At 34.4% G+C, this 27,722-nt stretch overlaps 2 protein-coding genes across 2 annotated transcripts; one reads left to right on the top strand and one right to left on the bottom strand.

Annotated features, from left to right (window-relative positions):
- Positions 1–1,165: 1,165 nt before the first annotated feature.
- On the bottom strand, positions 1,166–25,216 carry LOC106174467 (NBAS subunit of NRZ tethering complex-like). Its single transcript, XM_013556039.3, has 57 exons — positions 25,078–25,216; positions 24,452–24,515; positions 24,251–24,293; positions 23,962–24,042; positions 23,745–23,792; positions 23,410–23,587; positions 23,047–23,135; positions 22,761–22,817; positions 22,258–22,495; positions 21,972–22,043; positions 21,415–21,543; positions 21,187–21,250; positions 20,864–21,057; positions 20,419–20,606; positions 20,014–20,083; positions 19,293–19,418; positions 18,936–19,087; positions 18,625–18,759; positions 18,133–18,316; positions 17,851–17,915; positions 17,551–17,622; positions 17,105–17,188; positions 16,605–16,679; positions 16,339–16,468; positions 15,847–15,981; positions 15,556–15,729; positions 15,130–15,203; positions 14,469–14,528; positions 14,218–14,280; positions 13,715–13,837; positions 13,339–13,441; positions 12,729–12,958; positions 12,231–12,343; positions 11,963–12,042; positions 11,462–11,557; positions 10,664–10,785; positions 10,354–10,441; positions 9,850–10,170; positions 9,480–9,615; positions 9,235–9,311; positions 8,514–8,823; positions 8,205–8,271; positions 7,787–7,897; positions 7,306–7,544; positions 6,954–7,072; positions 6,083–6,181; positions 5,794–5,907; positions 5,389–5,480; positions 5,083–5,245; positions 4,251–4,393; positions 3,873–3,968; positions 3,594–3,702; positions 3,226–3,312; positions 2,888–3,030; positions 2,411–2,543; positions 1,957–2,085; positions 1,166–1,725 (listed from the first exon to the last, which is right to left on the bottom strand). The coding sequence occupies exons 1-57, from the start codon at positions 25,174–25,176 to the stop codon at positions 1,438–1,440; spliced, it is 7,074 nt and encodes a 2,357-aa protein (XP_013411493.2). The 5' UTR covers positions 25,177–25,216; the 3' UTR covers positions 1,166–1,437.
- Positions 25,217–25,371: 155 nt separating this feature from the next.
- Positions 25,372–27,704, top strand: LOC106174441 (phosphopantothenoylcysteine decarboxylase-like). The gene is made up of 5 exons (XM_013556009.2): positions 25,372–25,547; positions 25,811–25,915; positions 26,123–26,248; positions 27,060–27,228; positions 27,544–27,704. Exons 1-5 carry the CDS (start codon positions 25,431–25,433, stop codon positions 27,621–27,623), a joined length of 597 nt encoding a protein of 198 aa, XP_013411463.2. The 5' UTR covers positions 25,372–25,430; the 3' UTR covers positions 27,624–27,704.
- Positions 27,705–27,722: the final 18 nt, after the last annotated feature.

The raw sequence follows: 27,722 nt of genomic DNA, 5'->3' as shown, positions 1-27,722 counted from the left end.
TAATCAATGCAGATGTAATGTGAGTGAAACTGTAATAATATCGAAGTAGATCTGATCAGTACTTTTGATGGGAAGGTCTACAAAGGCAAACCCAGCCTTTCAGGCTGACAGTTAAAAATAAAGTAAAAAAAAAAAAACCTTCTAATTAAAAAAGTTCCAATCCAGAAGTTGAAATCAGTACCTTGTCTGGACTTTGTTATCCGTAAAACAGAGGGCTATCACTGAACAGAGTATGTTTTGAAAGGACTGGGAGGTTGCTATTGTTGGATGGGAATATTTAACCAAAGGGTATATTTAAAGGGCATTTTAACCCGATTTAGCCACCATTATCAAAATTAAATTGATAAATTAAAAAATAAGTAAGTCGATTCACATCACTCTTTTTGGTCTATGATAATGATCAACCAGTAATAACCAAGCCAATAATTACCAATCCTGGAATAGTTCATCAAATCTGTATTGGCAGAGAGTAATGTTTCTCAGTGAGAGAAATGAAAAGGAAATTGTTTCACATCATTTAATGTCAAATAATAATTTTGAAAAGTATATAAAGAAAACATTAACAAAATTTCAAGATAACACCTTAAGCACACAGGTATAAATGTTAAATGTCATCACTAGTATAGATAAGAAGATCCTAGAAAGGATTTGATTCTGATATCAAGGCCAATTGTGTGCAAATTGTTTTCCAGGAAAATACTCATTTAAACCCCCTAAAATCAGATTAATTTTACACAAATTCTCTTAATTTTCACGATCATTTACATATAAACTATCAGTAGACACGATGATCATGCCATAGAGAATGTGTTAGAGGAGGACAGTCGAGGTTAAGAGCAATAGGAGCCTGACTTAACACAACTGCCCTTATGGAGCATCCAGTAAGTTTGCTTATATATGAAAATGCAGCAAGCAACTGCCTACTTTATTTTGCATAGGGCTGACTAGAATCGATAACATTTTGGTTTCAGAAACTGTGAATGTCACAACTGTATCATGCACCTGATCCTTTGTATATGCAGAAAAAAAATCATAAACCATAGAAAATACCAAAATGGCCCAGCTGCTTCCAACTAATCAAGATTATCAATACCTGCCAGCCTTTCTGAACTCTCAGGATGGGGAGTTTCTGTTTGCAGCCAGAAAGAGAGGCAAAAAACAAAAATTCACTTTTCACCACACCATTTATTATTCATTTTCATTATCCATGATTAACGGAATTCAAATTGTTCTGCGAAAATTGGAAATGGTCAAAATAAATTTTCCTGAAAAACACATTGGATTTAACATGAAAGTTATATTTTAGGTTTATTTTGTTGACCAGTTTCTTAAAAGTATGTGACATATGAAATCGTCATCAACACATTCTATTGCTTGAATTCATAAGCTTGACTTTTACTTCTATCTTCAAATTTTGTCAGTCAAAAGGTGGAAAAATTAGTTGTTGAACCATTGTTTCACAATCCCTACAGCAGCATCAAAAGTCCTCAAAGCGGAGTGCGTACCTCTGTACTTTAGCAGCAGAGATCCAGCCTCTGCCATGTGACCAGCCTCCTGGAGTTGCCTAGCAACTGATTTAACATCCATGCCATCAGGTGATGTACTCTCCGTGTTCTGATTGGACAGAAGGTAGGTTATCACCAGGGAATAATATGGGGTACTTACTATTTTTGATGTAAGATTATGCTTGAGGAGAAGATTAAGAAGTTCTTCATCTTCAAATACCTGGAGAATATGAAATACTTATTATATCAGAATTGTAAGTATGTAATAAGACTCAATGACAGACAAATAATAATAATCAGAAAATAAGAACACATGGTCTTGACAAAATGACTTTAAACAATAACTGCATCCAACTTCTGCATAATGAGCAACAAAAAAGAAAGATTAAAAAAAAAAGAAAAAAAATATAAAATTATATACAATACTGATATATAAAGCAGGAAGTCATACCTGTGGGTTGGAAATCAGTTCCTCCACTGCTTTTGAATGCATATCTGGATATTCTGTGATCAAACACAGTTTAACAGCTGGCAAACAGTGCCCATGGTTCAACATGTGGCCCACAACATGCTGTGTACACTGAAGAACCATGACAATTTAACTGATTACTCTGAACATCATTCGTATCACTTTTCAATACTTTGAAATTAATTCTTATATTGATAGTTCAATGATAATGTAAGTCACATTCTTTGACAAGTCAGTGAGTTCTGATGACAACTATAAAGGAGATAAATACTTAAGTACTTATATTTCAAAAATATAAAAGCTCCTTTTAAAAAAGAACAGTTTGCAATAAACCCTTCATAGAACAAAGAAAAAAGTTACAGGTCAGGAAAAAAATAATTCATATCAAATCAGGTAGTAGTTTTAAATTGATAAAAACTATGTTCAGTTCGCCTACCTTCACACTAAGTGGCATTATGGCTATAGTCTCTCTGCATATACGCAACACTGCTTCAGCACCTTCTTGATTACAACACTCCACCATAGCGCAGCACAGTTTGGCAAGAGGATGGTTGGTGGGATCTTCTGAACTATAGAATGCATACATATTTCTAATGAACTAACTTACTAATTATTCAACAAAGAACATAATTATAAAAATATAATATAATATAAAATATATAATATCTCAACATAAATACAATACAATATAATATCTCAAATTGAAAACTGTAGGTATGAGGTCAATCATATTTATAATTTACCCTTTTCACAAAACATCCGAAAGTGTGCCTGGAAGTACAACCAAATGTCATTGAGTGCATTCATTTGCACGTATGTGATTATGGATGCATGGCTGCATGTTTGCATGTGTGCAAGTATGCATGACAGATTAGCTACTATAAGTAATCAACTATATCTTATAAAGTGCTACCTGGTTTTGAGGCTACTGAGCAGGGGCCACACACGGAGCATTTTACTGAGAGCCAGATATTGTGCCATGTTTGCACTGCAGCCCAGAAGTGAATTGAACAACTCCTGTCTGGCACTGTCACAGTTAATGTCTGCCTCTGTCAGCTGGAAAACAGACAAAATGTATTCACAAGAATCCAGAAAACTATCTAACAAAATGCAAAACAATTACTGATTTAGAAAAACAATTACTGATACAAAAATATTTTTAAAATCTACAATTGAAAGAACTCTTAAATGACAGCTACAGGACTTGGAATTCAGAGAGATTTGTAATGATCATGTCATGTGGTTGCTTACCTTCTTGTCTTCCCAAGCTGTAGATACAATGGCATCAGTTCTGTATAGCACCAATAGGACTAGGTCGTTATCAGTCAAATCAAAGCACTGAAAATATTTTGTCATCCTAACCCACTATTTTCTAATGTATATGCTATCTTTCATGTACTTTATATCTCAATCAAAAGTTATCTCTAAATGGTTTTGTTTGCATTTTGCTGACAATTTACATAACATCATCATCCAAACTTTCTATTTTGCATTAATTGGGATAAACTAATCAGCACACCATACAATTTTACAATTTTTAAACAAAAAACTTCTTTTACATTATTTCATAACACTGACTGATTTTTTTTTCATAATAATCCTCATCTTATATTACATACTTGCTCCAGTATTTGCAGGACATCTAATCTTGGCTCCACAGGAACAATTGCGTCAGCACAAAATGGACGCAAGAGGTTAATAATATCCTCTGGATTTACAAGCTCTCCCCTGATATAAAGAAAAATAAAAAAATCTTATGATCTCTTACAATAAATATTACTAACAACTGTATCATCTGTATGTGATCTTATTTTATAGCAAGTTAATATGCAGTCTGAAAAAAATAGTTTGCAGGAGTAAATTAAAAATACACTGAATTACAGAAACAGTTTTCTTACCCATGTTTGTGGTGTTCACTAACTTGAATGACTAAAGACTTCAGCACCTCCAGGCCCTCTTTCCCCTGTAGCATAACACTGGCTGTGTCTGGATTCCTGACAAAAAAAGGAGACATAAAAAAAAGGCCTCCAAAGAAGAATTTCTTAGAGACATAAAATTAATGTCTAGGCACTGAAAAGATTTCACAATTTTGTAAAATAATACTGTAGGATTCTGTACCCGGCCATGGCAAAGCAATATGAAAGGGTGGCAGCAAGGGATGAAAAATGTTGTAGAGTAACAAACACATGTTGCTGCTGCACTTTGCACAGTTTCATATACAGCATATGATAATATGCAATGAGCTTTCAAAGCTGGGAATGTACAAAGGTCTTTACCTGTAAGAATCAGTAATAACAGCCAGTGCCTCCACTACAGCTGTGTTCACTGTCCAGTTGCCTATACTGGTCACAGCCAGCAAATCTTCCACCATTTCAATAGGCTGACCATCCAGCAGAATCTTGACCAGCAATTCTTGAAGCTGCAAAGAAACGCATGGTAAATTTACATGTTAATATGTTAAACTATGCATATCGAAAACATTGGAATTTGGTAATATCATAGAACAGAACATCGATTACACACTGCAGAAAATATCACTAAACATAAAGGGCTCAAATAAAAGGACATTTTGGGAACAAATATTTTATATACAAGAGCATGAAAAGATAAAAGTTATGTAATTCAAGTACACTGTCATTCAAATACACAAAAATAACACTGCCATCTACCTGCAATTTATGTTATAAATATTCTTCATATAAATATCAGGTGACTGAAAAAAACATTCCATTGCATACAAACACTCACAAACAAAAACACATTACAAAACCTTGCACCTCATTTGAGACTGTGGGTGCATGTGTCATGACAGCCCAATGTTTCAATGGTTCAAAACTTACTTCAAGATGCATTGCATTTAAACAACATCACTGATGAAAAACTTCAATTCCCTGGTTGCACTTGCCATTCAAAAGCAAAACAAAGAACGATATAGAGAGGTTTTGGTCCAATGAGCTTTCAGTCTAATGAGCCTCTTACTGAAAAACATTCTTAAATAAACCCTTATTTATTTTAAAAAATTCTTAAATAAAAAAAAACGAGGACTAAAGTACCTTTAGATCAAGGAACCTTTGTACTACTGAGGCACACGAGACTACCACATTTTACCTTGACTTCATCACCTCTGGAAAGATCAAACAACTTGGCATAGCTCTGTATTTCCTCATCCTCAGCCTGCCTTAGTGCAGTGAAAGTCTCGGTGGTCAGCAGGTCTAAGTGGTTTAATAGCACCTGCATGCTGTCAATGGCATTTGTCCATGTAATTTCACACCTTAAGTAATAAATATGTATTCATATAAATGATGAATTACTTAATAATAAGTAAAAAAAATAATTATATGAATAACTTGATAAAGATTCCCTTTATCAAAACATGTCTGCTCTATTAAGTTTTTCATTAAAACTAATGTTTACCCAGAATCATCCATCTTTTTCTTCTTCCCTCCTTCCTGTCGGCAAAATTTTAATCCCCTCCTCACAATTTCTTGCCTGCATTCAAATGATAGCTGAAAATAAAAAAACACGGCTGTATTTATTTCTAATGTGAATTAGCATTTCTAAATTGTGAACTTTACACATCAACAATGACTCCAACATGACATATTTTACTAAAAAGTTACAATAAAACAATTCATTCATGCCCATAAATTACTGTCATGTAACTTTCAAAATGAAGTTAAAGTTCTATTAGGAGTCAAAATCTGCATGGCAGTTTACAAACCAAACATTTTAACCACAGCGATCTGTAGTTTCCTTGATTGAATATTGATATTTAAACAAAACAGTTTCTATTCAATAATAATTAAAATGTTGACTTACTTGTTCCACAGCAGTTTCCACAAATGTTATACCACAGATGAACTCTATGGTGTCTTCTGGTGACATCTTCTCAAGATACTGGCTGCAAGACTCATACCTGTGAAGCCACTCTGCCTGCAAATCAGATGTCAAAGTTGTGAGATTGTAAAATAACATGTTTCCATGATGATATACATATATAACCATATAACTTCTGCTTCATAAAAGCAGAATACAACCATTTGAACATTTACATTTTTGTAATGTAATTTTCATTCTAATATTTTTTTTAAATATAATTTTTCTTTACCTTGCTATCGGGCAGTTTCTTGGCATTCTGGTCACCCTCCCAAAACAGCTTGATGGCCCAGGCACAAAATACAACACTGGGCTGCAGGTAACCACCAGCCTTAGGACAGAAGGAAAAAAAAACAACTGTAATCTGTATTCAATAAAATTTTGCTGACATTATTGTGAATTCTCTCCACAAAGGCAATGAATATATAAAATTTATTTGCTTGTGTTTAAATAACTCTTCATATTACAACACACATGGCAAAGTAATAAATAATAAATGATGATTTATTTATTCTTTGTAGTTTAAGGCCTCTGGCCAACAATACATTACAATCTGTATAGACACAGAAGACATATACAATCAAGGCTTTACATACAGAAATAAATTATGAATACACCATATACAAGTATTTCATTTACATATCTGGAAGGTTAACATTGTTATCTACTATTTTACTTCTTAGAGTAAAGAACCTATTTAGAAGTAAAATAAATCTTTAATAATAACAATAATATAATAATAATAATATTTATTTATAGTCTAAAATCCATATAAAATGTTCATTAGACTTTACATGGGTAAAATGAACAGAATAAGATGACTAAAATAAATGAAAGGGTAGTTAAAATAATAAGACATGAACTAAAGATGTGAACTAAAATGTAATTAAATTGATAAGATATTAAAAATAAACAGTACAGTGTAAAAGATAACAGCCAGTCAAATCAATTATAAAACTTTTTGAAGATATAAGTTTTTAATTCTTTTTTAAAATTGTCCTCGGACTCTATTGTTTTTAAATAAATAGGGAGATCGTTCCACTCAATTGGTCCATAGACCTGAAGAGCAAAGTAATTAATCATAATAAATACAAATGCATTACCTGGTTAGGGATCTTTGCAGCCAGTTTAGCAATGACATGGACATTGCTACTGGTCAGAATGGGTTTGATGATATCCAGGGGCTTCTGGTTGCCATCCATTAACTTCTTGTAATCAAGACCTGGAATTAAAATAGTGAACTACTACCTTCCCACAAAAAATGTATATCTATCAAAAACTTCCACATACTGATTTCACTAAAGACCTCAAGTATTTCACAATTTTTTTACATTATACCAGAACCACCATTATCAAAGTGAGATGAGTCAATATCCTTAAAATATGTGAAATTGTTGGAAAAGTAGAATTGATGTGATATAGAAAGAAAAAAAAACAAATGCGGTAGTTGTTTACCTGGAGCGGCAGGCTTGATCTTTTTCAACAGCTTTACATGTACTTCAGGTGTCATGGCCTCCTCTCCACTACACCCTGAGAGCATAGTGTAATAACACAGCAGCCTGGCATGATCTGAACCCCCGATACTAGGGTACACATACATCTGCATTCTCTCAAGAAACTCTACAGGTTTGGACACAAGAACAGCAAGAATGCTTTTTGTCTGCACTTCATGTTCTAGGTCATGTGTGCTTAGGCTGAAAAAAATAACATTATGTATATACATAGTTTCCTAATGTATTACAGTATATACAACAAAGACAAAGCTAGTAAATTTACAGCCACATACAAAATGCTAAAAAATTTCCCCCAAAAATTCAAAAGTTGCTTTATGCTTTTTGGGTCTTCATTTTGAAAAAATCATCCAAAAAATTTCAAGCAAATGTCCAAACAAAATATCTATTTTCTGGTAATAACAATAATATTAATATAAACTCACCCACTATCAGTAAAAAGAAATTCCAAGTGTGTCATGTACACCTCCCATAATGGAATGTCATACTTCTGTGCCAGAGATACTGCCAGCTGGTACACATTGTGCTCAAGGGACCTGAAATATTTCACACCCTGTATGTTTGTGGGATGTGTATTATGGAATAATGCTTTTGTCATTTAATAACACTTTGCAAATAAATACAACTATAGGCCAATTATATGTTAACTCCATAAAGAACACTCTTCCTATGTTTTTTCTTTAGATGCCCATAAGATGATGTTCCCTTCGTAAACTTATTCCTCTTTGTGATCAGTTTCAAAAGTTCACAACATCTAACATTCTTTGGCATATTTTTTTGCAAACAGCTCAAAACAAAGAGGATGTTTAAATGCTTTTTTAAAATAAATATCTTAATACTTACATAGCAAGTCCTAAGATTGTCTCTTGTTTGTACTCATTGTCTTTTGTAAAGCGAGTTACATCCACCCCTGAAAATTATGGTCAATTAAGTATTATGTTTTCACCCATCAAGACATTCAGGCCACTTGGTAAATGCAGGAATATATTTTAGACTGTTAAAATAATTTAAACACTTTTGCTTATGCTCCCAAAATGTAAAACAGACAGCATTGCCAACACAAACTACAATTGCAATATAGAAGGAAAAAATATTACGGTACAAAGAATGAAAATGTTACATTTTGAAATACAGAAGATATTCAAAACTTACCTCTACCAAGTTCTTTCAGAGTCTGAGCTTGTACATAATCCTCCAGCAGCTCATTGTAACTCTTCAACTTCTTTCCCAGCTCATGCACCTCAGCTTTAAGAGGCTCAGATCCCTTGTATGTTTTGAAAAAATTGACCGCGTTACTGACCACCTCACTGGGCAGCTGGTGGTAAACTGGACTCTGGTCAGCAATGTCCCCCTGTGTCTGCTGGACCTTGGTATATGTCTGTAAGGCGTAGTAGTATGTGGCCAGTTGAAGAGATATGGCTGTTTGGGGAAGGCTGGTGAAACACTTGTCAGCATCAGTGATCTGAAAATTGAGAAACAATGTTTGTGAAAAAAAAAAAACGAAAAGTAGAGTTGTTAGAGTACCTTTAACTGCTGTTGATAAATGAGTTACAGAATTCTCAGTTCCAGTTAAAAAACCTGGTCTGTATCTCAGTAAAATATCTAAAAAAAATTTGAAATTATACTAAAGTTTTATTCTGCCAGTGCCTTTTATGGTTACAGCTTATACCTATAAACCAATGTTTTTCTTTTTTGACATCTGGTGGCAATAATAACATGCAGCTAAGCTTAAAATATACACCTTCCGCAATTTCTACATATATGCAGTGTATATATAAACGGTTCCTTTGACAAAATGGAGTAATGTCTACATTAAAAAAAGAAATAGATATCATAAAGGACAATCTCCTTTATCCAAACCATAGTTACTTACCTCTGACAAAGCAAATAAATAGGCTAAGCCTAATGCTGCATCTTCTGACATGGCATCCTTGGCAAGTTTTAGCAATACTGGAAACAGAATACAACATGTATCACCCAGTATGAACAAAAGTACTTTAAATGCCAGAATTTTCACAATTAACAATCAAGCTTGTTACAAATTAAAAAAAAAAGGTATTTCTGTGTCCAAATGCTAGGGTCCTACATATACTTTATTCCTATTGATTTTGTCTCTACCTTCTCTTGAAGATTTAACAACAGCTCCTTCTGTCAAAGTCTCCTCCAGCTTGGCAGTCCTCAGTAATATCTCACTCAGTTCCATTGTTGGATTGTTATCCTTTGGCATGCTAAACTGCTTATAATTGAAGGCATTCTGAAAGATTTAAACATCTTTTTCTACAATGTGATTTCTAAATATCTGTCAGCTGATCGACGAGGACAAGAAATCAAACTGTACAACACTTATGTCATAAATCCAACACTAGCTTTATTCTTGCCACAAAATCTGCAACTTAAAATCCATTGTCATAGAAAAATCAACTGTTCATTTACAAATTAGAAAATATTCCTAAGAATACATCATGTGAAGTGACAAACACCAACTTACTACATCACAATGCCCATTCTCAATGCAATCTTCATAGAATGGATGATAGCCTTGCTTTTCCATCCTGGCATTCCTGACTTCCTGTGCCATCTCCCTGCTCGGCCCACCCTGAGGGTCAAGGTTCTTCAGGGTACTTTTCCACCATTGCTTGTCACTGAAAGTGGTCAGGAGGCTCTTGGTGGTTTTACTAGTCGAAGTCAATATCTCTTTAGTTTGTTGCAAGGCCCCTCTGGCCGAAAACGGACTGCGATTTGTTGCCTTGGTGCCCTTGTTGGAATCTGTTTCTTGGTGCGTTTGGGTTTGAATGGCGTCATATAAAATCTGTGGATAAAACATCTGGGTATGAAACACATTTTATGGTCAGGAAAAATGTGCATGGTTTGCCAGTAAGCCAAATTATGATTTTTTTCCCCCAAATTTTCATATGTTCATATTAACCAGCATTTAGATATGAATAAAATGAAATGGTGTCCTAGCAGTGAAATAACAAGAATGGACACATACCTTGGTTTCTAGCAGACACTTGGCTCTGAGGATAGGCTCTATCATATCTGCTGAACAGTGAGTTACTGCAAAGGACAGTAACTCTGCTCTGAAATTTGAAAAGTATTACTTTTCACCAACCACTAAACAGAATTCTTACTTCACCATGTATGAAAAAATAGAAATATAATAGAATGCAATATCCTAACCAGAGGTACCTTAGGTCCTGGTAAAATTAACACTTCAGATTACTTTCAGCTTCCAAAATATATTTCCAAAATGTTGCCATTTTCACACATACATCCACACACACTTTCAATTGTGAGCTTACTTTGCACTAATATCCTGAAATTCTTCAGCCTCAGCCAAAGCTTTACACTCTGTCCATATGGCAGCATACCCACTCTCCATCATTCTACGGCATAACTGATGGGCTAGCTTGAAGTCCTTGTTCTGAAAAAACAATACCAGAATCTCAGCTATAAAATACATAACTGATGGGCCAGCTTGAAGTCCTTGTCCTGAAAAAAAAAACCAGAATCTCAGCTATAAAATACATAACTGATGGGCTAGCTTGAAGTCCTTGTCCTTAGAAAACAATACGAGAATCTCAGCTATAAAATACATAACTGATGGGCTAGCTTGAAGTCCTTGTCCTGAGAAAACAATACGAGAATCTCAGCTATAAAATACATAACTGATGGGCTAGCTTGAAGTCCTTGTCCTGAAAAAACAATACGAGAATCTCAGCTATAAAATACATTGGGATTCATTACCCTTTGGTCTGTTCTATATCAAACCTTAGGATAAAGTTTCTTGTTTGGTACTCTTCACCTCTGCCTAATGTCTTTTATCTCCAAATTGTGAAACATCACCTGGTCAGTGAATCTTATCAATTCTGTCTTTCCACTGTAACTGTTGCCAATAATTTCCTAGTCCGTTCTTCCATGTTATTTACCAACTAATACATCATAACATCACCTTTTCTGTAATTATGGTCTGCTTGTTTTCCAGAAACAATTTGACAATATTTTCCTTAAATAATGTATTATTATAAAAAATAAAAGAAACACTCAGATTTACAAAATAAATTGAAAGAAGAAGTTATAACCATGCAGACATCCCTTACCCTGAGAGCAGCCTGTGTCACCAGTCTCAACACTCGGCCCTCTTTTTCTGCCTTATCTCTCCCAGATACCCTCAACAATGATCCCAGCTTCAGTAACTACAACACAAATATGTCCATATCAACATTAACCTTCCACGCACTTTTTTCATAGAAGAGAATGGTGTTTGACTGCATGGCATCCACACAAAATTCATTATTTCATTATTTCAAATATCAGCCAAAAAATGATTAAGTCTGCTGAACAAACCTGATAGTGATTGACTGGTATTGATCACATTGGTATGTGTGACAGTGACATGGTGGCATGATTGCAAGCATTCCATGCCAAGTCTGCCTCCCTCAACCCCAATTTTCACCCCATGGGACTTGAGATTCCTCCCTTAAACTAAGAATTTACAAAATTTTGAATTTTTACATATACTAAAATTGACCAGCCTTAATGACCTCCTTGTGTTTATGACATGACATTCATTGCAAGATGTTTTAGAATTTTTAACTCACCTTGTTATAATTCTTGTAAGTTGTTGGTTTCTTTTGAATTGCTTTCTCTACAAACTCTAGTCTCTCTTTACATAGTCGCACTGTAAATGAAAGAAACTATGTCAATATACTACCAGTACCATTAAGCAAAAGCAGAAAATCCTCTTAACAAAAATAAAACTAATCTTCCATATCAAACAAAAAATTATCAATTTGCTTATAAATAAAAATAACCTGACTGAACCATAACTTGCATTAGGTATAATGTGTTGTGCTTAGATAGTTTTACCTTGTAAAGGTAAAGCAGCAACTTCCAGATCATTCAATAGATCGATGGCAGCAATTAGGTCTAAATCCTCCTGAATGCTGGGTGGTCTGTCCCCTATTAGGCTTAGGCAAGATCTAAAAAACATTAGAAAGTAAAACATTTCTTTCACAATAATTCTGGATTAAAGTTTAAGTTAGTAGGATACAAAATGGAAACCTTGGGTACTACCAGAATGCACAGGATGAGCATGGATAAAGAATGTCAAGAAATCATTTTAATTTGAGTCAGTCAAAAGTCAAAATCTCTCACACCTGTTTACATTCGACTTTTTTTTACCTTCTGCATTATTACATATTAACATATATCTTCCTGACCAGGAAAGTTGAAGTCAAAAAGACCCCAATGACAAACCCTTACTTCATAATTTGATAATATAACAAGGCATTTTAGACCAGACCAGCTTCAATTCAAAACCAACCAGAACCAAATCTAAGTTCAACCATGTCACTGTAAACCAACCTAGCCAGATCCATGCATTCATCTCTCAAACTAGCCGAGGAGTCAAAGTACTCCCTGGCAGCCTGCAGCACCAGCTCTATGGCAGTTTTGTATGGGAGCTTGTACTGGGACATGGTCTGTGGAGCACTAGGCCTGGGGGAGGCATGTTCATCGGCACTCTTCTCCAGGTACTGGCCTGCCAGGTGGATGTTGCCTTGGTGACTGGAACACAGCAGACTCTCGACGAATATCTGAAATGATTGTCCGCAATTAGTTAAAGTAAAAATTGTGTGACAGAGGAGACAGAATTTTCTGTACAGACATCTGTACTGGATTCTGCACTTGAACTTAAATGAATGTTTGTGTTTTTTATAAATAATTGTAAATAAATTATTCAACATATCAAATTTCTTTTCTAAACTTAAACAATTTTCTTTGGAGAGGGATATTTTACGTTGTTCCTTAAAATGATAAAGTCAAACAGAAAATGAATGCCAGAGAATTAAAAATGTGGAGAGCATATAATGCCTTCATTTCTTTTGAATAAACGTTGATAAAAAAAAAAGAGAATTAAAACTGATGGAAACTTGATTCATCTTTTCAAATTGCAACAATCTCCCCCAAAGTTCACCTCATAACAAGTGTCCCTGTTCACACAGCCATACACTCTGGACTGCAGTTCAAGTACATCCTGCAGAAGTTTTTTCCAATCTATTTCTGTTAGGCGAGGGGTTCTATTGAAAAAGAAAGTTATTTCAATTCAAAACTTCATTTAAATAAGTGTAGGATAAGAATTTTTCAATGCTGTTCTTTATATCTTCAAACTCTTTGTTTCATGTACATCTTTTTATGTTCAAGTTGAATACTTTGTTTTTTTTCCTTTGCCTCTGGCATCAAAATATCTTTTTATCGATTTCAATAAGATTACTAAAATAAAAAAATGTAAAGTAATTTGGGGTCTTCATGAAACATTGGAAGTATTGGCTGCCTTTAAGTCACTAACTCACTTTCTTCCTGCAATTCTGGTGAGTTTTGTGAGAAGATTCTTGGTTTCCTCTACATCTTGTTGTGAGGACTTAATGTATGACATGGTTTTAGGTAAGTTATTTCTTTCCAAGATCTCTGCAGCACTAGAAATGCAAATCAAAGGGCAGTGTTGAAAACAGAATGAAAATGTTCCTAAAAAGTTTCACTATGAAAAAATTAATATGTAAGACCCAAAATTATGTTTTGCCAGGAATAACTATCTAGCCTGCCTTTAAGTATGTGTGTAATACACCATGGCCCTGAAATCTAAGCCTCAGAGCACAAACCTTATCATATTATGCCAAAGTACTGCTATCCTATTAACAATACACGCACTTTGTATTATTGTCTAATGATACAACTATTTAAAGAAACACACATGTAACATGTGATACCTAGTGTACAGGTGCTACAGGAATCACAGATATAAATAGTGCTCACTCACAACATTATAACAAAACATCAGACAAAGCAAAACTCTTACCTTAGATCCCTCTCCATCATGTCAACTTCATCATGAATTTTGTTCATTTTACTTGACAGTTTACTGAAATAATAATAGTAATAAACGATAACATAAATTACACAATATCGTGAAGACATTGTCAATCTCTCTGTTATGTTATAAACAATTGATAAACCAAAGTTAAAAAACTGTTTCAACAAGAAAATATTCTAATAAAGCATCATCCCATATCCCCTTAAGACCACCAAAATAATTATCTGTCTACTTACCCAGAGCCCCTTGCTGGCAAACATTCCAAGATTCCAACTGCTAGCAACCGTTGGTCACTTCTATGGACAGAATAATTTTATTATTTTTTTTATTTTAAATTGAAAAATTTCAGTACAGGAATGTACATATACCTAAGTATGGTAAATGCACACTCACTCTCTCTCTAACATACATTCTCTCTCTCTCACACACGAATATACGTTTATAATCTCATGAACAATAGGTGTAATAATAATAATAATAATAATAATAATAATAATAATAATAATAATAATAATAATAATAATAATAATAAAGATCAATACCACAATTTATTCAACCAAACATACAATAGATTATTAAACAAGAAAAAAGTGCAATGTATTATTTTGCTGAAACAATGGACAGAATAATATGGTAATACAACAGTATTGTAAGATTTTATTAATCCTGCATTGTACGAAAAGGAAAAGAACAAGGCTTCACATTTTAAATATGAAAATTGTTTTATCTCAGCCACCAAGGGCGTTTTCTTACATTTTTCCTTGATTATCATCTCTCAGACCAAGTTTCCATTCTCGTAAGTGTCATCAAAATTTAACACACACTTAAATAAGGGGTTAGCAACGTAAATAGCTGATGTCACCCCAATACTAAAACATGCATCACAGGTACACCCACCTCTCACACGAGTAGATACACTTCAGTGCCACTGTCAGAAGTTCTTCATCCTCTGAGATAATTGGGCTCTCATGCTGCAAGATAAATCAAGTTCTCATACTATCACAAATGTTATCTAACCTTTTATCATTACATGGGTGAAAGTTGTAAAAACTGAAAATCCGGAAAACATACCTTGCAATTTCTCATTGGAATCAGATCATGTGAAAAAATGATCAAAAGGAAGACTGAAAAATCCTGAAATCAAGCATAATACTGCAAACTTTCACTGTTCTTCACAATTCTTCAACTTTAAGATGTTGTTTCAGTATATGAGGTGGGGATCTTTATGATAATGCATTAAAAGAAATACAGACTTTCTAACTGTAATTAGTCTAACAGTAATTCATGAAGAGGAAGAGATTTAGTGATCTTCACATCACTTACATGAGCCATAGAACTTCTGAAGACTTTTTGGCAGAGAGTGAGATCATCTTTCGCCATAGTGACAAGATAATCTTCCAACAACTCTCTTGTTGAGCCTGGTTTTTGTCTATCACATCTCTTCAAAAACGGCAGCATCCATTTCTTTAGGTTCTTTTCGTACATTTCTTCCGAGGACTGAAATGACAGATAACCAATGATTGCAGTTTCTGGATATATATGGTGCAAAACTTCTGCATTTGTCTTCTATAAAAAGTGGTGATGTATAATATTGATACGCTAATATCAGCTTACCTTAGACATAAGTAGCCTCAGTTTCTCAATGTCAGTCATCTTCTTGAACTGGTCAAATGTCACACTGTCATCCACATGGGCATCATAAACCAACAGCTCTAAGTTTTTGAGATCATCATGGAGATTTTCCAAACCCTGAAATGAAAAGAAATCTATTTTGTTATGAATATAAACTTGATCAAAACATTATAATAATTTTTAAAATGTATAACTTTTACATCCTTTCAGTGCTAAAACAAACATTACTTCATACAAAACAGGTCTTCAGCTAGTACAACAAATTTGTGCCAAATGGCCAGGACAATTCATAAGCCATATAAACTGCAAAAAAGTGAACTGTTTTTTTTTTTTTTTTGACATTTATCATCAGTCTACAAATATAATAGCATGACCCCTTCTGAAAATTATAAAATATATCCAACATAAAATTAAATTAAATATGAAAGTATCCCATCTTATAACTACATATGTTATATACAGTGGTCAATTTACCTCCACATTTCTCTCCATGGCCTGATTGACCATCTCCAGGGCATTGTCCACCAGTCTTGACCACCTTTCAATCTCACAAGCTCTATATGCATACCAGTCTCTCACCTGACCCTTGGTCAGTTGTTCTCCCCTGAAATAATATATTTTTATCGATTAACATTTGAAACAAATATAGTTCACATTTATCTTCTATCATATTTTTTCCTGACCCACTAAATGTTTGTTCTCATTCAGCAATCTTTGGATTGAATTGAATTTAAACTTACCTGAATCTTTCAAGGTCCAGATTGTCTTCATATAGAAAAGCTCCTGGGTCTTCTAACACAGGGTCTATGTTGGGTCTAAGTTGAATTCATTCATTCAAATATTTCACAATAACTCATAATCTTTTTCAAATGAATATGAACACATTTTACCACAAATGCATTAGTCTGTATCTTATTATCTCTTACTGATGATCTTTGCATATGACAATAACACAACAAAAGTTATAAGTAAGAAAACCAAGAAGCTAAAAAGACTTTAAATTCCTATTTAAATTTTTTTTGCCTGCGCTCATTTCCTTAACAAAAATTAAATCACATCAAAAATTATATAGAGCAACCATTAACTCAACTTCTACTACATGAAAAAATTGTAATCAATCTTGTTTGAAACTTCATAAAATGATAATTGGTATGTACAAGCATTTATTTTTTCTTTAACAAACTGCATTTTTCACACAAGAACTCCCCACATACAGTGTCTTTAAAATTCAACACCATACCTGCATGCATCTGACTCTACCCAGTCTTGATCCCTCCATTCATGCTGCGGCCATTGTTCCACCTTTGGCTCTCCCTCGACATTACTAGGAATTATAAGAAAATGGCCTCGGTTACATCCTGTGTCATTAACAATAGCTCAGGCAAAAATGCGTGCCGAACAAAATAAAGACATCTTCAAACAAATAGGCATCGTTTACTTATCTGTAAATAACACTTGAAATGGCTTGTTCACATGTGTCATATGGCAAACTATCCTGCAGTATAAGATGGAGAACAGGGTCAGCTGGGTTTCAACGATGTCTGTATTCTTTGATTCTGAATACTTGACTATTTAATTTCAGCAGTAAACCACACTTCAATTAATTCATGCCACTGCCTCTTGAAAAGAAATTTACCATGGAATCTAGCACCTTAACACCATGTCCTACCATGACCTCTGACCTACCTCACCACAGGCAACAACTCAGCGTAGTCATGAGGTGATGACGTCTCAGGGAAATTCGATAATATTGCCAACCTAAAATAGTGAAAAATGTAAACGTAGACTGCACGTGAACAAACTCAAATAATAAGCAATTCTTGACTAAGTCTTATCGATATCTCTTTCTTCTGGCTGCTATTTAGAGCTGAACAGAAAAAACTTTTAATAAATTTCACAGATTCTGTTGTCATAATAATTGAGGTATCTTTTTTAATGAATTCCTTCTGCAACCTTAAGATGTATGTATTCATGGCAATGTCTCACCTATGTGGCAGGGTATCTACTCCATGATAGGTCAAGATGATATGTAAAGATTCCTTATCAGTAGCCTGTAAAAAAAATGACAAACATCCTGCACTTCATGTCTTCATGTACATGTGACCCTTCTTGAACAGAAAAAAGGAAAAGTCAAATGTTTGAAAACTACATTCAGTTTATACCGCTGACTTAAATTAGCTTCCAATGCGACTTTGTATCAACGGTGGCTGGATACAAGTCAATATCTCTAATTATTTGAATTAAAAATTTTAAGATGACTTAACTTACCCTAGCATAGTCAGCCGCTATCTCAACAATGTTCTGACTACGGAATTTCTGGAAGAAGGTGTAATCAAAATGCTGCTCAGCTTGATGGGGGCCCCCAAGAATCTCTTCATATGTACTCAGGCGGTACAAATACTGCAACAGCTTCAGGCGAGCTCGACACAGCTCTTTCTGTTCCAAGTTCAAGCTAAAATATTACATAAAGTGGCACATGTACATTTTTTTCTATTTCTTTAAATTTCCATTTCTATTTTTAAACCCAATAACTCTAAACTAATGAACAATTTTAATTAAGATATTAAAATATGTTAAAAGTATTTCCATACTTATTTTTGTTAGATTTTCATGTTACCACTAGCCATGTGATTGCTCAAAAAATTCATTAAACATTCAGCTTATCAGGTCATACAATAACATTGTTACATCCAAACTTAGCAGTAAAGACACCATGACTAACTCAGATTCTACAGTAACACACAAATACTGGACACTTACGTTGTAAAATCTACTTGTTTCAGCAATTCTTCTCTTCGTTTTCGCTGAGCCTCTTGTTTTACCCTTTCCTCTGTTTCTATGTCATCATAACTTTCTTCCAGTGGTAACATGTGATCACTATCACACAAAATGAACCTAAAATAAAAAAGCAGATATTCCCAATCCTGCTAAAAATCCTACTGAGGAGTTCCAACCAAACAAAAATCTGATAAAATCTTTTTGTGACATTGAGATTGTAGTCTTCTGAGTGAATCATAAAAACTACAGAGAATGACACATGCATGATAATTTTATCTACAAATAGAACCAACCTTCCACCATCTTCGCCTTTTCCTATAGCCAAAAGTGCCTCTAAATCTGTACCTCTCAGTCCGTATTCTAGCAATGCTTTCATGGCATCAATGTCTTGAGGAACACGTTCCAAACACTCATGCAAGACCCAAGCTCTTTTGCTAATCTTGCTCTAGTGTAATATATAATCCAATCATGGTGATATCAATGAAAAATCAATTAAGAACCTTTGAGAAAAGTTTTTGGAAAAACTAGACAATTACCAGCTTAACAATGTGTACATCATTCTTTGGCATAACCTACAGGTATCTGTGAAATGGATTTTTTAAACTTCACTTCGAAGAAATTATCAAACTAGTAAAAAAAAATCCACATACCAGGTAGTCCTGTATGGAAGCCACAGACACATCAGTTCTTCTCCACTGTCTCTGATACACCAGGTCACAGTCCAGACCATATGCTTGAGCCAGGGCCAGGGCCTCTCCATACTCCTCATTATCAATCTAAAAAGAATACCATATAGTAAATAAGATAGACACTATTTGATTTTCCAATTTTATTCACTGGAATCAATGACGGCTGAAATTATAAATAGTTATGTTGTACAAACAGATTAAACAGAAGATTTTTACATAGAATGCAGAACTAACAAATAATTTCAAATGTGACATAAACATATAAACAAACTGAAAGAAATAAAGTCAAATTTACCTCAGATATAAAAGTCCTGTCTAGCTCCTATGAGGAGTGGTGAGTGAATGGCTATGAACAGTGCATGTGAGAGGAGAGGTCACATGTTCACGAGGTAATTACCTACCTGTGCTCTTGGAATGAAATAGCCCTTGGCTACATTCTAATGAGAGCACCTTATTACTGGCTTTACCCAGCCATTATTCTCTACATAGGACTTCATCAAAGACAAAGGTGACTGGTTTAGTTTTGTATTCAATTAAACACTGTGCTGAAAGTAATGTTTTTACACCCATAGTTACAAGTCCTTCAACAGCATTTTAATTCAATCAACCATAATTGACATGTATAATACTGTAATAGGTAGATGAATCTAATTTTGTTATATAAAGTGTACCAATACTCTACCTTTCTTGAGTACAGCTCTTCTGGTGTGGTGGACTTCAAACACACCAGTCTGTATGTTCTTGACAGGATTCTGCAAAGAAGACATAAAGCAGAATTTATAAACAACACTGACAAAAACTAACAAATATACAAAACACACCTGCAGCTGAAAAAATGTCAGTGCTGAGACTAAAGTATAAGTATTACATTTACCACACACTTTTTTTTTGGGGGAGTACTAAATCATTCTCAGTTCATAAAACAAAACAACTTATATCCAAATTAGTCACAATTCTCAAATACATGTCTGTTATGATATTCCAAGCCAGGTCTTGGGGCATTGTGCATTAGAGTGCTTGTGTCAGGATTTGTCCAGCTGTGTTAACTTTGGAATGTGATAGCATAAAACATAATGCTGCATCTTACTTGGGTCTTTTCTTAGGTGGTTGAAATCTCTCATTGTCTGTGACATAATACAATGTTCCCTTTATGAGTTTCTTAGTTCTAGTCATGATGGTAGCATCCTCCTCATCTTCACTGTCTTCATACTCATCATCTACCTCTGCCACATCATCCACCAGGCGGCGCTTCAGTGACTGGTACCTACACTCACACTAAAAAAAAAAAAACACTTTAAGATGAAAAGGGAGACCTGCATCTTTCTGACACATTTTGTTATTTGTGAATTGAATATTCTTTTATCTGCTTCTCATCAGTTACATTGATTGTGTTTAAAAATGATGAACTTATTAGCCTGGAAGGCATTAGTTTCCATACCAGCCTTAATCATTTAACATTCTTGTGCACCTCCCCACCCACCCTCAATTTTTGTCTTTTAAAGCAAGAAACTCAACGTTTTAGCTAAGCTCACCTCTAGTCCCAAGAATCCCCCATCATGTGCCTTGGAAACCTGAGGTGATGGCTCCAGCCACTCTGGAGATGTCCCCAGCAGATTCCTCAGTGTGTTAGCAGACGACACTGTCACAGCCCCACTACAGCGGGCAAGAATCAATGCTTCCTTACTCCACCAGTTCACATCCAGCAAGTTAGGCTGTTCTGTGGAATCTGTTGAAATAAGAAACAAAATTTACAAGTACTCTAATTTTGCGTAAGGGAGATTAAATTTTAGAATTCACTGCAAAGATCTCTGTGCTTTATCAGGCTTTTACAAATAAATAGCTCATTAAAAATTACCTTTAGAAACTCTCTTGAATCTCAAATTCTCCACAATTATTGGATTCTTTTCTTCGTTCCCAGGCTGGAATGTACAATGGTGATTATCAGATCTTATGTATCTTAATAATTCAGATACCTGTAACTAGCATGAGAACCGTTTGCTTCAATTTAACATTTCTGAAGATACGATAATTTTATTATGGTACAGTGCATTTGCTGTAAAGGTGTTTAAACTCATGATTTTACCTGTTCTGCCAGTGGCCACATTCTCCTAAGCTTCAGAGATGGGTACTCCCAGAGTGACAGGAGCCCAGAATGGTGTATAGTGACCAGAAGCTGAGTATCTGGGGACAAGCACATCTTGTACACACTGTCCTATAAATAAACAGAAGACATCTTATAAAACTACTGAAAATGAAGTGTAAAAATCAGTTTATAAAAAACTTTTTGTTATGTATTAGTTTTAAATTCCATCTCATTACGTAAGATCTGGTTATTGGGTCTACTTTTTCATTTTACATAAACATCTTACAGGTTTATTCACTGTCAAAAACGATCTATTTAAAAGAATTAAATGTGTAGTCAAAACATGAAGGGTAGAATTCAGCATAAAATTAGCTAGTCACGGTAGAAAAATAGCCATTGGTCAACATTGTTACTTCATACAACAAAAATGGTTAGAGTTCACCAGTTCTTTTAAACAAAGCCTGGTTACTCATCTGGGCAGTATGAAGGTAATTCTAGAAATTCAATGTCAAAATACACACGCAACCATACAGCAGGGATCTTTACAATATACTAACCTGAATATCACCATACCATCCATAAAACTGAAAACTTTTCAGCTTCTTGAAAAACTTTCTTTTCTTCTGTGCCTGAAATGGAAAAAATACAAAATATTAAGCACCATAACTGAAAAAAAATTTTAAGGAACAACATCTGATGATAAAATAAATAAAAATCTAAGACAATGACATCTCTACTACAGATCATTTTCATTTTTCAAAAAAAAGGGGGGGGGACACAAATATATATATCATAAGCCTTAGTTCATTAACACTATGTACAACTTTCATTTTTAAAACATACCATAGCTATATCTTGTTCATAGTCTGTGACCATCTTATAGTAAGGTGCTCCTGACAGAATGCGCCACCTGGTGATGCCTTGCTGCTCAGCCAAGCTGGGGTTGTCCTCATCCATAGTGCAGCAGCCCCCAACTACCAGGAGTTTGTGTGAGGAGTCGTAGACCACAGTTCCCACACCTCGTGGGTAATAATGGCTGAAGCTGAATGTGTGGTCTTCCTTGTACCTACTGCTGTCACCGCTGGAACAGCACATGAAATATGTGTTAATTTTAAACATTGCGTACAAATGTTTTTACAATCGTGTAATAAAATAAAGAAATTGAGCTCACTCTGGAAGATATATTCATTGGGTTTTAAAGATATAATATGGCTCAAGACACAAGTAATTGACTTTTACTTGGTTAAAGAATATCATGTTTCTATTGAAACTGTCTTGTTTCAATACAATTTCCAAAATGCTTTTAGAGTACAGAAATCTTTTATATAAAGTTAAATGGTACCTACTTCACTAATAAGCTCCTTAGACTGCCTTGATAATTAACAACAATCAACTGGGCTGTCCTGAACAAAAAGATTAAAAATGTAAACTAAAACTGTTTTTCCAATCACAGAATTCCTCTGATAAAGAGGTTCATTTACTTAATTTAACACTTTTGGCAGGTAAATAACACTAACTGCTTTTAGCTGGTGCTGATGTCATATATAATTCATTTCAACATTTTTGTACTGTTTACATATATAATATACCCAGTACAACTTATTCTATATTAGAGGTTTAAGGTGTACAAACCATTCTGAAGTAGGAACATAATCTCTGAAGATTAATGCTGCAACAGCCCTACTCAAATCTACTGGTAGCTTAGGATTCACTGGCAGTTTCTAAAATAAGATAGTTTAAGTATGAATACATAATATCTTTTATTCTCAAAATAAGTACAATCTTAATACAAACATATATCAAAGTTAGATATCACATTTTTTAAATTAAAAGCCACCTCATTATGTGCGTGATGGCTCTTTAAAAACATCTGAATAATATAATACAGAGTTCATCCGAATTTTAAAAAATTCTTATATAAGTGGTGAAGGCACAGTTGGACATTAACACCGCCAACAATATTTTACAAAATTACTCTTTGTAAAAAAAACTTACACATGGAATGTAGATCAACTCTGCACCCATTTCATCAAATAAATGCAAATTCCCAAGACTGTCAGCATAAGCCAGCATGGTGCCATCCATACTCCAGCACAGGCGGCGCCACTGAACATGAGGGTCCTTGGATATGGAACAACGGGCAAGCACAGAGTCGAAGGCATCCCTGGCAGTTCTGTATTGACAATTTGCAGTGAATTTTACATACATTTTAAAAATTCTGTATATTTTTTCAAAGACCTAATTCTATTTTTTTATTCAAATTCTCAAGGTAATCACTGCAACATCATCTTTTGACAAGAGATAAGACAGAAAATAAAACTAAAAAATACCTCATTTCTATAAGTGCATCCTGCAACACTGCTATTTGTTGGCCATCACTAAAATCAAAAAAGAGAAAACTGCATAGAACCTTTTCGAAGCAATAAAAGTAATATGACAATTTGGAATAAAAGTAATATGACAAACATGTTTATTAGATTTATTAAGCACATCACACACACACATATATATACACACACACAAAAAAACAGAAATATGAAATATTACCTGGATACTGCTATTTGCCATTGAAGCTTTCTGTTGATCAGCTTTACCAAGCCAACTGGAAGTGAACAAGGGCTAGAAGACCTGAAATAATAAATATACATACTAATTAACCAATAAATAAGTAATTAAGCAATTGTATCTCCCTTCCTTTTAAATATTAGAAAACAAAATAAGCAGACTTTACCAGTAAACAGAAAAATGTGTGGATTGATGTATTTAACTGATTTTGGCATGAATACTAATCATACTTTAGTGAAAGAAAAATATAATGGTACACAAGTAGACTTACCTGGTTGGAATCCCTACTGTTCTGAGAAATGTCCAAGCTGTTCCTAACAAAATGAATTCAACATATAATGACAAGCTGCACTCCTTTTTTGTCATTAAATATTTGACCTTAATTACTAGTACTATAGTGAAGTAAAAAAAGATGGTGTAGTTCTAAGGGAATTTACATACTAGACTGCAGAATTTTGTGTAAAATACTCACTTTGAGCTGCTGACGCAAGTCTCCTGGGGAAAGAAACTTGAGACTTGTCCTTAACATTTCTGCTCTAAAATAAAACATAAGAAGAAGAAGAAGAAGAAGAAGAAGAATAGTTCTATCAACAAATGTGTGGAGTAAATTGCAATATCATATATTATACATGATTGTACAAAATATTTGTAAGACATCACGCTAACCCTCTCTAGCACTTCTGCAGTATCCCCCTATAAATTTTTAATTTTTAACGTTTTCCAAAATTCAAGCCATATGGTTACTTTAATCAACGTCTCTGAAACAAATCAATTCCTTAATTACTGGGCGAAGTGGGGAGTGCGAATACTGCAGAAGTACCCACCGTTGATTATGCTGAATTCATTCTTTGAGTCTCTAACAGCTGGTGATTTAACTTTGAAAAGTGTGCATACGTTTTGCGATTTATGTTGCACATTCATTTCCAACAAAATGCATGAGCAGTGTACCTCTAAACACGGGGAAACCAAAAACAAATGTAATGTAAATTGAATTTGTAAATTACACAGGCAGATGTCCAAACAACATAACTCCAAACTAAGTGGCAGGTCGAAAGGAACCATTAAAGTAGTAAATATAACTTAGAAAACCACACATACTATTGTTTCAGGTTCTTGTGGCCATTCTGCATTGATTGTTAAGTCGTAAAGCACATTTTCTTCTCTTGAAGCGGCTTCGTCCTCTGCATCGTCCGCCATGCTGGCACATGTGATGTACTCTCGATAGCGGCAAGCTAATTTAGTAATTTTTGTGAAAAGTGAAGTAGGATAGATAACAAAATGGAATTTTTGATGCAATTAAATAGCAAAAGCACTCATTCTTAGCAGCTTTTTAACTGTCTAAAAGATCCACTAAAGTTTTTTTATCATATCTAAGTTTGAGACTATGAGCCTCATTTCCAATGGGAATTCCCTCGACCTTGATGACCTGGGATGGCCTATAATTTTGTGAAATGGACCGCGGGAATCCCTTGCACATTTTGGTTGGTTGCACTGGAAGCGTGGCCTCTATCAAGATACCTAAACTTGTAACAGGCCTTAAATCGTTGCAAGCTAACGTAGACATGAAGGTTTGTATCTCAGTATTATGGTGTGTGTCTAAGTCGAGTAAAATTGCAACCAAAACTTGGGGAGTAATCAGTGACGTTATTCACGTTCTACAATGTACATCTCTACCACTGTATCAGTAAAATATCTTGCAAAAATCACAAGTTAAAGAGAAAAATCACCAGCTATTATATTTGGGTAAAAGAAAGAATTTACATTAACAGTAATAACTAAAAAGTCCGATCCATTCAGAAACATGCAGTGGAGTTTTGATAATTTACTTCAGACCTGTGAAGTCAGTGTGGAGGTTGTTGCCACTGACCATGCCTGTCACTTTTTTAATCCAAATGAAGTTGATGTCAAAGTTCATAGGGATGCTGATGAATGGAGGGTGAGTTAAAACCACATCTCTGATGCCATCTGTTATTTAGAAACATTTTTTGACACACACGCTTTAATAAAAATGTGATAGCCTGAAGAAACTGTACGTCAATTACTCAAAATGTTGCACATGCAGAAGGATATGACTTTGTAAGCAAATATTTACTTTAAAAATTATATTCAGTATGTTAAGGACCACAATGTGTCTCTGTTACAGTGGCAGAAACGTGGTGACCCTGTTCTTCATATTGAGCTTCGACGATGGGCTGATATTCTAGTTGTAGCTCCACTTGATGCCAATACATTAGCCAAGATGGCTAATGGGATATGTGACAATTTACTTGTAAGTCATAAGATAAAAAGTAAATTTCAATTTTTTGTGACATCTAACAATTTGAACAATTTCAAAATGGTTCTTAAACTATAGTCATGCATGTCAAAGTACTGCATTAATCAGAGTTTGTATTACTACTATAATGCAGTGTAATTTCATTTTAAAACATATCATCATCTTTATTTATTGACACCAAAATATATCCTGTTCTTCAGAGCACTTATAAAAATCAGGTATCACTGGGTGGTAAATAATTTACCTGATATACATTCTACATTTCTCCCTACCAGAAAAGCAAAGACAATAATAATGATAATGATATTGGTGGTGATGATGGTGATCATGATGATGATGATAATAATAATAACTAGAAAAGCACTCAGAGAATGCAGACCTCCGCCAAGGCAGCAAAGTCTCCATCCAATGCCGTTTCACCCCTAAATTTTTTCGAAATTTTTGATTATTGATCCGGATCACCACCAAAAACTAATCATCTGTTCCTTGGCCCACTTCTGATAGTTCCTGAAAATTTCATCAAAATCGGTCCGTAACTTGGTTTTTTGATTATTGATTGATTATTGATCCAGATCACCACCAAAAACTAATCATCTCTTCCTTGGCCCACTTCTGAGAGTTCCTGAAAATTTCATCAAAATCGGTCCATAACTTTTTGAGTTAAATTGATGACAGACAAACAAACAGGGGTGAAAACATAACCTCCTTGGCAGAGGTAATAATAATAATGTGATAATAGCAGCAAGTGTCCAGTAGACTATGATAGTCAGGGTAATTTAGTTGTTCATCTTTTTTTATTTTTTAGACATGTATTATCAGAGCATGGGATACAGATAAACCACTGTTAGTAGCTCCTGCTATGAATACATACATGTGGGACCATCCACACACAGCAAGGCATATCCAGGCAGTGGAGGAGCTAGGGTGTACAGTGATACCCTGCATATCAAAGCAGTTAATATGTGGGGATAGCGGTAAGTATTTTATTATTAGGTGAAATTTGTGATATAGATTGTGAATGATGCTTTGCAATATGTGTGTGTGTGTGTGTGTGTGTTTGTGTGTGTGTGTGTGTGTGTGTGTGTGTGTGTGTATAAAATGTGTTAGTCAAATGTAATCAGTACAATGGAGAAGCACGTCATCAGTAAGATGTACTGTATATGAATACAGATATCTCAACAGCATACTTGAAAGTCTAAGATCGTTCTTCTGAATTCTGGTAATTTGAGAGTAGTTTTGATTGATTGGAAGGATATTTGAGGTTGCTTTCCTTCTTTTTTTATTTTTAGGCCTAGGTGCAATGGCAGAGGTGAGCAGTATTGTGGAAAAGGTGGAAGAAGTTTTTATTGCCAGAGGATCAAAAACGTGACAAACATTTACTACATTAACATTTGATTCACTTCTTGAATGGTTGCCTCATTATATTATATTATATTATATTATATTATATTATATTATATTATATTAT

This window comes from Lingula anatina, chromosome 1, assembly GCF_051362555.1.
Source record: "Lingula anatina isolate TDL-2025a chromosome 1, LinAna3.0, whole genome shotgun sequence".
NCBI classification, from domain to species: domain Eukaryota; kingdom Metazoa; phylum Brachiopoda; class Lingulata; order Lingulida; family Lingulidae; genus Lingula; species Lingula anatina.
This window is presented reverse-complemented; position numbering and strand designations above follow the sequence as displayed.

Coding starts and splice junctions, on each gene's coding strand:
- LOC106174467 (XM_013556039.3), bottom strand. CDS start 25,176: ATGGCGGACGATGCAGAGGACGAAGCCGCTTCAAGAGAAGAAAATGTG. Junction 24,043..24,250: donor ACAGTAGGGATTCCAACCAG/GTAAGTCTACTT, acceptor TTATTATTTCAG/GTCTTCTAGCCCTTGTTCAC. Junction 17,189..17,550: donor GAGTTGTTGCCTGTGGTGAG/GTAGGTCAGAGG, acceptor TATAATTCCTAG/TAATGTCGAGGGAGAGCCAA.
- LOC106174441 (XM_013556009.2), top strand. CDS start 25,431: ATGGACCGCGGGAATCCCTTGCACATTTTGGTTGGTTGCACTGGAAGC. Junction 25,548..25,810: donor AAGCTAACGTAGACATGAAG/GTTTGTATCTCA, acceptor AATTTACTTCAG/ACCTGTGAAGTCAGTGTGGA. Junction 25,916..26,122: donor GGGATGCTGATGAATGGAGG/GTGAGTTAAAAC, acceptor TCTCTGTTACAG/TGGCAGAAACGTGGTGACCC.